This window comes from Podarcis vaucheri, assembly GCF_965113315.1.
Source record: "Podarcis vaucheri genome assembly, chromosome: 3".
In the NCBI taxonomy this organism is placed as follows: Eukaryota; Metazoa; Chordata; class Lepidosauria; order Squamata; family Lacertidae; genus Podarcis; species Podarcis vaucheri.
Window position 1 is genome coordinate 38,650,475 of NC_138761.1, and position 12,179 is coordinate 38,662,653.

The 12,179-nt window shown below is 40.9% G+C and overlaps 1 protein-coding gene across 2 annotated transcripts in view; it reads right to left on the reverse strand.

The window, feature by feature from the left end:
- Positions 1-9,387, reverse strand: part of GLP1R (glucagon like peptide 1 receptor) — a 101,845-nt gene extending 92,458 nt beyond the window's left edge. For both annotated transcript variants that reach the window (XM_082214858.1, XM_082214857.1), the window contains exon 1: positions 8,805-9,387. In XM_082214858.1, coding sequence (XP_082070984.1) covers positions 8,805-8,894 — 90 coding nt within the window. In that variant the 5' untranslated portion in view covers positions 8,895-9,387. The remainder of the gene's footprint in view (positions 1-8,804) is intronic.
- Positions 9,388-12,179: the final 2,792 nt, after the last annotated feature.

Below are 12,179 nucleotides of genomic sequence, written 5' to 3' on the forward strand. Positions count from 1 at the left end.
CCTCATTGCCCATTACTGCAGCTCTTGTGTTAAACATGTGAATAAGAATTCAGTCCTCAAAAAAACCAATGCAATTGTGATGTCCTCATTTTGGTGCAATCATTCTGGCTGCAAACAGCACTCATTTCATTATATATTGCATAAGTCTTTGTTCCCACTGAAGACCTAAAAAGAACATTTCATGCCGAATTACCATCTCTTCCATCTATACTTTTCTGCTCATTGCTAAGATAACTAGTTCTAAGGAGTACTTCCCTATACAGGTCCAGGCTATCTAAAAGACCACATTCCCTCATACAAATCTGCCCAGGCTCTGCAATCTTCAGGGGAGGCTCTTCTCTCAGTCCCACCACCTTCACAGGGATGCTTGGTGGGGACACGGGAGAGGGCCTTCTCAGTAGCTGCTCCCAGACTTTGGAACTCCCTTCCAAGAGAAATTAGAAAGGCTCCCTTCTTGTTGTCTTTCCGCTGGCAGGACAACAAAAAGCCTGTTCTTATTCCAACAGGCTTTGGGGAACTGATTGTTTCTAATGAAATAGTTGGTGCTGTGATGTTTTTATTGTAATGATCATTAGGTTTTAATAGATCTTATATACATAATGCATGCACACACACATACACACACAGTTTAATTGCTTTTTAATGATTGCTTCCCAGTGTTTCAACAATACAGGTGCAGCAGCACCGTATGTTTTTCTAGGAATATGTCTCAAGACATACAGAAAACATCTGGTACTGTTTGCACCTGTTCCTGGGCGCAACTGCTCATATGAGCTGATAAGGGCCCCACTCACAAGTTTATGCTTGAGAGAGGTCAATATCTTACTAAAGCGGTACTAACTTCCTTTGAACATCTGTCCAGATATTATGCAGAATGCTGCAGAGAGTCAGCTAAATTAGCAGCAGTATATATATATCTACATGGTGTTGCACTCATTACTAAATAGATCAGATTGTCCTGTTAAACTGGCTGTTAGGCTAATTGGCTAAAATAGCTTTCTAACACACAGGGATTGAAACTAGCAAAACTATTATCTGTAAGAACAGATGAAACAATCTGCTGCCCCCAACTTATCTTTTTTTTTTTTTACATACTTCAGAGAAGGAGAACTATAAGATCACTAAACAAAGGGAAAAGGCTGATATTCAAATATATATATGTTTTTGTCAATATCCAGAAAACTGTGTGTTGAAGTATCCTGCTCACCTCCAACAATTATTTCTAGTTTTATACAAATAAAACTCTTGAGATGTCAGGTCATCTGACAGTTCCAGGTGGGAAGAAACAAGCAAGGAAAGACATAAATCCAGCAAGACTTTAGCAAAGTGCCATTAACTTAGTTTCAGTTACAACAGGAAGATCCCATGCAACGGATTCTGGCTGCAGATTTGTGATTGCTTGATGAGCTTCCATTAATTTATTTTTTATTTAACCTTTCAAAACAAGTAGTTTCTCAAGGCAACTTAACAGTTAGTATCTTAGCTGTAAGATATGAAACCAATATCTAAAAATGTACCACTTAAACCAGCATAAACCATTCCTGAGCAGACCAATGAAATCATATTGAAATTTAAAACAGAGCAACAACTGTTTAAAAATCTAACTTGCTTCAACTAAAAGCAAATTAAAACAAATATCTTTAGTAGCAACCAGAGAGAGAGCAAAACTTTATATCCTACAGTACTTTTCTTTTTTGAACCCAGAGCAGTCTTGGATTGGGACTCTGAGCAACTGGGGGCTTTCCCTCAGTTTATCCTTCCTCCTGTGGCCCCTTTTTTCTACTCAAGAGTTGTCCCCTTCCACAAGCTGCTTCTCTTCACAGTGCAAAAGATGCAGCCTTGTGACAGGAGGAACAGGAAATGGTCATGCTTCAAAACTGATCCATTTATTACAGCTTTCACCAACTTGAATCAGGATGATGTATATATTAGCACTCATTTCAGAATACAAGGAAAGCAACCATGCATAACTCTCACTCTTGTCAACAGGAATTAACTATTTGCTATTCACTGGCAAGAACTGAAGAAACGTATGTCTCCGATGGGAGGCAGCAATTGTACAGGGCCATTTATAAATGCCTCTGAAACAAATACACCTCTCCATTATTTGTTAGCAAACATTCATTGCTTTGGCAGAAGGAGCATTTATGTCTTGGTTTCCTTTCCCTAAGCACTGGGAAATTACAAGCAGAATTTCTGCATGTTTGGTTTCCTTGAAGTTGAGTATTATTATTACTATATTATAATCTGTTTACAAACTTTCCTGCTTAGAAAGAACAAGGAAACTGCAGGTACACCAACATCCTATGTCTTTCAGTCAATTGCACAGTGGTTGTGAGCGCTCCAAATCTGGCAACAAGCAAAGAGGTAAAATGACAACTACCAAATGTGCTTACTTTAAGCAAATGTGTGTACATTAAGGAGTCTCAGCAACCAAAATAAAGGAAAAGAACTGTAACCTTCTGAGCAGAAATGGACTGTGCATTTATGCAATTTCCCCACTCAAAAGTTTACAGCGTCACTTTTAAACACTTAAATTACACCTGCCTGCCTTATCCGATGAATAAAAAACACAGGGTGGAGGCAGTCACCGCTCTTACCTGCTACCTCTCCTTGATATGTGATTGCATTTTATTGTCTGAAAGTGGTCTGAAAAGAGCCCTGTGATAAAGTATAAACTTTAATTTACCAGTACTTTTTTTAGCAAAGATGTCATTCTTTCATCTGAAATGGGACTCCGGGAAAAATAAGGATCGCAAAGATAACAGCAGTTTGACCTACAATGAAGATGGTATTGATTTTGCCTAAAAGGGGAATACAGTCAACAAATGGTCAGCAAATGACTGACCAAACCAGTTAAAGTGAGAAACAGGGACACAAGTTATAGTCCAAAGATGATAAAGGGGAGAGCAGACAAGGAAAACATGAAACTGTTAAATAAGGAAAATTATGAAAGTATTCAACCACCATAACTGAAGAGACATGCTGTCAAATACCTGAAATTCTTGATATATAACAGGGGGATAAATTAGTAGTATGCCATAAATCTCAATTTCTCTGGGAGAAGACTAGGCACAATGTAATAAAGGTGTTGTGCCATTTTTGACATTTAGGATTTGACAAGCAAAAGACATAGCACCTTCATGTTCAAGAGCAACCAAGTGTGTAAAGCAGTGAATACTTAATTTTCCCTTAGGAGATATTGGCAGTCTTATTCTCTACTTAAAATTTAAGAAAACATTAGCCCAAGCTGAAATTTGCACAACATTCTCATGAGACCACTACTCAATGGTGTGCGTATTTCCATTTGCAAATAAATTTCCACTACTGGTGTTCAAAAGGAGATTTGCACTTAAATACTTTGATGGCAATCTGGAGGGTAGGAGACAAACCAATGGCTGCCAGTTACAAGAAAGGAGATTCAGACTAAACATCAGAAAGGTCTTTCTGATAGTAAGAGCTTTTCAACAGTGGAACGGACTCCCTGGGCAGGTGGTAGGCTCTCCTTCATTGGAGATTTTTAAGTGGAGGTTGGATGGTCATCTGTCATGGATGCTTTAGTTGAGATCCCTGCATTGCAGGGGGTTGGACTAGATGACCCTCAAGGTCCCTTCCAGCTCTACAATTCTGCGATTCTAGGAATGCTTACATGCCACTTAAATCAAATAGCAGTGGGCATGATTACAACTTTACTTAATATAAGAAAACGTAACAGTTTAAAGTGGTACTAACAATATGTGAAACTTCCTGCAGAGTTTTACTATTTAGTACAAATGTAATTTATGAAAAAGTCAAGCTAAAGTTTTTTGAATGACTTCTATCAGACAATGGGAAGAAGCAAGTTATTATGTTAAAACACACGAGAAAGCGTGCACGAGAGAGAGCTCGCCCACTGACTCAAAGCTACGATCCTTCCCTACTGATGAAAGATACACGTTTTCTCCTCTCATCAATTTAAAGAGCCCTAATCTATAGAGTGCAGCAAATATATGAATTCTCCACCCTTCTATACTGATTTCTCCACTTTGAAACTACCGCTCTACTTTAACGTTCATTCAGAAGACAGCATGAATAAACTGTCCAAAAATGCATGACACTAACAGCTTGATTACTAAAAATGCTACTACAGGTAGAGAAGGAACTACAGACAGAGATACATTATGTTCCAGGAATACAATGTTCAGTATCAATTTTTGTGTAGCTATTGTGAGGACTTCACAACTGAATGGATCTTGAACAGAATGGATCTTTAAAGTGATACAATTTACATTTATTTTTATTCTTCAATGGCACAATCCAATCAGGAATGAAAAAGAGTTAATAGCATGGTCAAGTCACCTCAATGCATAAAATACAGTTAATACGCAAGCTGTCCACGTCAGGAAGTCTAGAGCAAGTAAAAGAGCTTCTCTTCATTTCCTCCCAGTTTATTCAAGATACTTGCATACCACTGATTGAATGGGTTAGTTATTGGAACAGCAGAAATATCTATGACGAGCTCCCCAGAGACAACAGAGCACAAGAAATGCAGTTAAGTGAGCAAATTTCAAGTTGAGCAGTACATGAATGCGAATAAAGTACAGGATTAAACCAACAGATGTTTGACGTAGGTTACTTTGTTAGAAACATTTAAGGAACTTTAAACAGAAATGGAAAAGCAAGCAGCATAGATGGATGGGTTTCTTGAAATTTGTCAATAATTTTGCCAATAAAGCTATAAACCAATACACACCTACCTGAGAGAAGTCCCACTGAATAGAATGGATAGAATTGAACTTAAACATATGGCTTAGAGAACAATAAAACTATGATGTGGGCAGCTAGCTGATCAACAGCATCTTTTGTGATATGTATTTTCTGTGGTTAGTTGCTACAGGAATGAGCATGACTTTTATTCATTCTTGCGTGTATTAAGGAGTTTTCAAACAAGCCCTCTCTTCATTCTCACAGGGTACCATCCAGCCCAAAGTTCTCATTTTATAAGCCTTACTAAATTCAACTTTAAATTGCTCGATTTTGCCAGAATTGTGTTAGTGGAGTACAAGTTATCATATTCTTTGCTTTTTAAACCCTATGTTGGGCATCTTTAAAAAATGGAAATAGCGAGTTGTGGCAAATATTTAAAGGATCTTTTTGTAATAACCTTCCCTTCTTTAATGTGCAGCTCCCTTTTGAAGAATCGTGTTATTAGCTCTAACATATTGAAAACATTTTATTACAACATTAAGAGGCTACTATTATTTGGTAAAACTTTTGTTTAAAAAAAAATGTTTGCAGCCCCATTGGGACTGATCCCTCATTTTTGCAGTATAGTAATATACTGCAGGTGACAGAATGAGGGCACATTAATAGAAACCAGAAGACACTGCGCAAGTCTCACTCAGGGCAAAGCCACCTGGTCAAGAGAAGAAATGCAGAGAGGCTTGGTCATAAAACTGCATCAAGAGCTCATGTAATTCTAAAGAAGAAAGTGCCTCTTTCAAGTCCGTCTGTTGAGCAGCTCCTTGGGTTGCCTACAGCAAAAACAGTATCTGCCTAAGCCTATCTTCCCTCATCCTCAATGAGGCCTTGTCACAGAAGCTTGCATCTTAAGATTGCTCTCTTAAGCAAATGGGACAAAGATATCAGTTTTTGCTTTTCATTCTGCATCTTCTCATTCTGCTCAATCCTTACTGTTGAAATGGCCTCATTCTGTCACCTGCACTACTGTGGTGGCGGCAGCCTCCCTCTCCATCCTTTATCTGCTCATTCTGTAATTCTGTTTTGTTCAGTCTTGGACCCATGGAATACTAATGAAGGATCCATTCATTCAAGTATGCAACAGTGTGTCATTCTTCTTCCACCACCCCAATGACACCATTCCTGCCATATCCCCTCTAATCCTCATCATCGAGCTCAGAGTCTCACTTCCTCTTCATAAAGCAAACCCATTTCACAGGCAATTATTGTGCTTGACCTCCAGCGCCAAACACCTCCTGACAAGCAAGGGTGACACTGGAACTTGCTAGGTCAGAAGATATTCCTGAAAGCAGGACAATGACTGACCATTTATGAAATTATACATTCTATTTATTTTTAATAAACCTTTGTTGGTGTTTTGCAGGAGAGGGACCAGAAATCTCTTCAACATGTCCACATGGTGAAGTGGTTAGACTAGGACAAAGGAGACCAAAGTTAAAACCCCATTCAGCCACGAAACACACTAGATGATCATGGGTTAGTCAGTGTCAGTCAACATTATCTACCTCCATGGTTATGTTGAAGAGAAAATAAAGGGGAGAGGAGCCAACTATGCTGTTGTGAGTTCCTTGGCAGAAAGACAGAATATAAACGTAGTAAATATATAAATGGTACCGCTACAAGACCTTGAAAGACCCCCAAAAAGGTTCTTTTTAAGGCTAAATACTGAAGGTACTGAATCACAAAAGAATATTTATCCTACCCCAAGTACTCTTTCTACATTAATGGCAAAACTAATAAAGCAAAATTATACATTTTGCTGATACTCTCTTCCATTCTTTAAACTCATGTATTTCAACTAGCAATTCAGTCTTGGCTTCATGCACTGACTGTTAATGCTTTGAATAAACTCACACTGCAGCATAAGCTTAACATTCTATTTACGGGGGACATTATCTTCAGACCAACTAACTGAACTTCATGATACTTTACTGCCCATACTTAAAAAAAAAATCCCTCAGGATCTTTTCCAGCACACCTAGTTTGAAAGCTCTTTCTGGATGCTGTGTCAACCAAGAGGATTGGCAATAATTTGCTAACAGCTATAACTAAGACAAATAAGGAGGTTTATTCCATTATTGCAAAATCATCTTGTTCTCTTTTCTAGCATTTTCTATAGGATGCATGCTTTTTTAAAAAGAAAAGAAAAGAAAAGTCTGACCGCATAATTTACCATTTCCTTTTGACCAACACTTACAATATGCGCCAATTTCTACTGGCAAAGAGGCACATGATGCTCATACGCAGGTGTCAAATTGTCCAGAATGTCTATAGTTGAATCAAAACTACTTCAAGGTAAATGAAGGTAAACCATGATTCTTTTAAGAAGTTTAAATTTATGTGAAGTTGCTGAGACCACAAAATATTCTTGGCCTGTATGCACACTTCCTTGGAGGAGAAGCCCACTGCATCTTTCTCATGAGCAAAAACATTCATTAGCTACACAAAGCTTAGCATTTTTAGGTATTTATTTTCAGTATATTTAAAGTCGCAAAGGTAAGAAATTTTACCCTTTTAAAGAAAAGAAAAAGCACCCACAAATTCATAAGCATTTTATACAGACTTTGCATGTACTTAAAATATATTCAGCATCACACCTTCCCAGTTCTGAGAATGCTGAAACCCAACACTGAGACTGGTACGGATAAGGTAACGATACGCAGATGAGGCCATTCAACACCTTTTTGAAAGCCCTATATCTTATTCTCCACTAGCAAACAACACAGTCCCAAACAATATACATGGCTACTTGTCTAAAATCCCTGGTAGAGGACAAGGATCCTGAGATCACATTAAGGGTAGCCAAATTCTGTGCGATTGCCATAAAACTTAGGGAACAAGCTATGCTATCATAATGATTAAGGCCTTAAATGATAATTTTAGGCTATATGTTAGTGACTAAGTTTTAAAGTATGTATTTTTTAACTGTTGCTTTACCTGTATTGCCCCTGTTATACCTAATTGCAAATTCAAATGTATCCCTATCATGTTTTATGACTTCCTTGATATTGTATGTGGGCTGGAACTGGTCTGTGACCAAAGTAATAAAAATTCATTCAATTCATTCATATATGGGTATTGTATACCCCAATGCAGATGCTGCTTGAGTAGCCTATATACAAACTGAAGCTGTCTTTGCAAGTTCACTTAATGCCATCCAAGTCCCTGACACAGCCAGCTAATCTGAGCATCCCACCCCCAATAGTCTTCTAAAGGTAATGCCACACACAACAGCAGACACCAAGAGGCAGAGTAGTGCTTGTATGGCTGTAGGAAACGGCTCCAGAGTGAACTATAGCAGAAATGCTTCAGCTGGGATCAAGTGGCTTTTGTTTAGGAGCGCCTGACACCCAGAGAAATCAGTCCCCCGGTACTCTAGGAGAAGACGGTCCCCTTTTTCATCCCTGTGTCAGGCATGTCTCTATTATATTGTCAAGATTTTGAGATGAGCGCGTCTTAGACCAGTGGAACACTCAGTTTCTGAACGCTGCTTTGCGCTACCGGTTGCAAACAGCCATTTGATAAGCAATGATTTAGGGGGGGGACCCTGTGTAGATCGTATAAACTTTTGACGGTGGTTGCAACCCCGCCAGCTTTATAACTGAACTCCCCCCACCCACCCACCTCCCGCACTATTGCTCAGATATATGCAGCATAGCCCGGCTGCCCTTGGCCTACGGAAGGAGGAAAGCGGCGGAAGGGAGAATGGTAACTGCCAAGAAAGCCAACTACGTCGAGCTCCTCCGCCCTCGCAGAGCAAACTGCCTGAAGACAAGGGAGTTGTCCGAGGGGCGGGAGAAAGTGGCTCCAAAGACGACGCTCCCTGATTTTGCTGGCGGGGGGTGGGAGCGAGAGGGATCGACGCCGGCAGCCCTGGCGCTGTGTCTTGGGGCAAATGGTCTTCTCCCCCCCCCCCCCTTCTTCCTCTCGCACTCGCTCGGGGCAAGAGAAAGCCGAGCAAAGACAGGCAAACCCCGTCGAGCAGTAGTAGCCAAGCTGCAAGCTGGCCAAGCGCCCTCGGTTATAGCACTCAGCCCCGCGCCCTCCTCCCCGTCACGACTCACCCGCCTCGAGGGAGTCGCTCCGCCGGTGGCTAAGAGCAAAGCCAGAGTGAAGCTTTTCCAGGGAGCAGCCGGCGCCGACGACGGAGGCATGTCTCTGCCGCCGGAGTTGCCCCAAGAAGCGCAAGCCCCGGCAGCCGCCGAGGGAGGAGAGGCAGGCAGGGGCGCGAGGCCACCTCAGGCGCGCAACGAGGAGAGCGCGAGAGCGCCCAGCGGCGGAGTTGGAGTGAAGTTTGGCGCGCGGGCTGGGCGGCATTTGTAAGCTGGGCGAGGGGGCCGCCTCGGCGCGGAGCTCAGCCCCTGCGCGCGCCTCGCCAACCAATCGCTTCCAGACGCAGGACGCGCCCCCAGCCGGAGTTCGGACGGCGAGGAAATGCGGCGCAGCCGCCAGGCGCCCCCCGCGCGGCTGCCCTGGGCAAACGCCTCACAAGCGCGCGCCCCTCGCCGCCACGTGATCGCAGGCGCTGCCCCGGGCTTGTTACTTCGCGCTGCCGGTCCTTTCCCGCAGGGTGGATCATCGTGCCATGGCTGCTAGCCCTTGGGCGCCGAACACAAGCGCTCGGTAGGTGTTTCCCCGCCGCTGGCTTTTCGCCTTGGGGAAAGCTTTCCATCTGCTCGTTGGTTCTCGAGAGCGCGGAGGGCCGGGAGGAAGGGCGACCTTGGGACCCACGAGCCCCTTGTACTTTCAGGTGCGATTGGAAAGGGTAGGAGAGTGCAGCCTTGCTGGGAAGCAGGGTCCATTTCTCCTGCTAAGCTGACAGTGCTGCTTGGATCACACGGTCAACCGCTGCCTGCTTCTTCTGAGTAGACCTACAGAGGATTGCCACTGTAAGGGATCTGGACCAAACGTCTCACAAGACACCTTTAGCCTTCAGTCGCCAGTCCCTTCACACAAACTAAAGTTGCCTTCCATATGAGGAAAAGTTGCAATATTTGGGTCTTCTTTATTTATTTAATCATTTTTTCAATACAAACAACAACCACAAAAAACACATACAACAAAAACCACAATAGCACTAATAACACAATTTAACATTTCAGATTTGAGTATACCTATGACTACACCTTTTTAACAATATTTCCCCACCTCTCATCCCCCTACTTCCCCCACCGTCCGCCTTATCGCTTAAATATTCCTTCCAGATTTCTTCATATTTATCCATTCTTAATTTGCGTCGACATGCAATTTGTTCGTATGTGGCTAGTCTGTCCATATTGTCAATCCATGTGCTCAGTGGAATCTTTTTGCGGCTCTTCCAATTCATCAGAACAAGTTTTTTTTGCTTCTAATATGGTCTTCTTAGTTGAGAAGAAGAAAAACAAGGGAGTAAGGGGAACTTGGTAAAGGTGTGTAAATATGATGTGGAGAAAGTAGAGAAACATTTCTCCCTCATAATGTTAGAGCTTGGAGCCTTCCAGGGGAGCTGGTGAAGTTTCAGGACAGATAGGAGGAAGTACTTCTTCACCTCACATTGCTAAAACAGTGGCATTCGCTCCCATAAGATGTTGGCCACCAACTTGGGTGGTTTTCAGAGGGGCTTAGACAAATTCATGGAAGATAGTCACTATAGCTAGTATAACATTATGTTTTCTTTTCGCTGAGGAGCAAAATACCAGCTGCTGGGAATCACAAGTGAAGAGAGCACTGTTGCATGCAAGGCTTTTTTTGGTAGGCTTTCCATAGTCATCTGATCATTAGATCCACGATCCTGGATCAGGATTATTAGATTGTCCTTTGGCCCAATCTAATGGCTCTTATTCTGTTCACATGTCCCAAGGGTCAAGGTAAACAGGTGCATGTTGAGTTGATGACTGCATTGTTGCACAGTTGTCCTAGGCAGGGAGTTCCATAAATGAGCTGTTGCAACAGACAAGACCCTAAGCAACTCTCATGCATCACCCAAAGGTAGAACCACAAAAAACCTCAGCAAATCTCAATGGTTGAACTGCCACACATGAATTATAGCTATGGAATGTCCATTTTTACTTCTTTAAAAAATGGATCCACTAGACTTGTCTCATCAGGATGCTTAGTTTGAACTCATGGAGCTTTTCACCATATAAATCACTGCAGTGTCTGCTATTAAATGGACTTCAGTCATCAAACTATCTTTCAGTGAAAAACAGCAAACACAACATATTAAATATTTTTAAATATAAAATGCTTACATGTGCATTTTTTATCATACACGTGCATATTATATTATATTTTTATGTTTGTACCTCTCTTTTTATCATACAGAAATGTAAGTATACTGCTTAGGGATTTTAAAGTATTAAATGGTTAATCTTTTACATTTTTTTAAGTTTTATGTTATATATGCACTGTGACTTGCTGCTATTTTTATTGATTTTAGTTAGTAATTATTGTAATCATTAAGAGTGAAGTCCTGCTTAATTGTTTTTTGATGATATTGAGAGTTAATTTTATTGTGTGTTATTATATTCTAATAAGTTATTGAATTTTATTTGTCATAAGTTGTCTATTTTAAAGTTATGTTTTCATTAACGGTGGTTAAGAAGGTGAAATATTTGGGGATAAATATGACAGCTAAAAATGGGAACTTATTTAAGGACAATTATGAAAAATGTTGGTCAGAAGTTAAAAAGGATCTAGAAATATGGTCAAATTTGAAGCTTTCCTTGCTGGGCTGAATTGCTGTTATAAAGATGAATGTATTGCCAAGAATGCTGTTTCTGTTTCGATCGTTACAAATTTTAGATAAAATGGACTGTTTCAAAGAAGTGGCAGAGAGACATTTCTAAATTCGTCTGGCAGGGCAAGAAGCCCAGAATAAAATTTAAAATACTAACTGATGCAAAAGAAAGAGGGGGATTTGCCCTGCCAGACCTTAAACTCTATTATGAATCAGCAGCTTTCTGCTGGTTGAAGGACTGGCTGCTTCTTGAGAACACAGACATTTTGGATTTAGAAGGTTTCAACAATGTTTTTGGGTGGCATGCATATTTATGGTACGACAAAGTTAAAGCACATAAGGCATTTAAAAACCATATTGTCAGGAAAGCACTGTTCAATGTCTGGATACGATACAAAGACTTACTTGAAAATAAAACCCCAAGGTGGTTGTCACCAATGGAGGCAAAAGCTCAAAAAAGGCTCAATATGGAGGCCAAGTGGCCAAAATATTGGGAGATTCTAGAGCAAGAAGGAGACAAATTGAAATTGCAGAGTTTTGAGAAATTAAAAGATAGAGTGCGAGATTGGCTTCATTATTACCAAATAAGAGAGGTATACAATTTAGATAAAAAAATTGGCTTCCAGGTGGAAAAATCAAAGTTGGAAACAGAATTGCTAGATCCCAATACTAGGATACTTTCAAGAATGTATAACTTGCTGTTAAAATGGAATACTCAGGA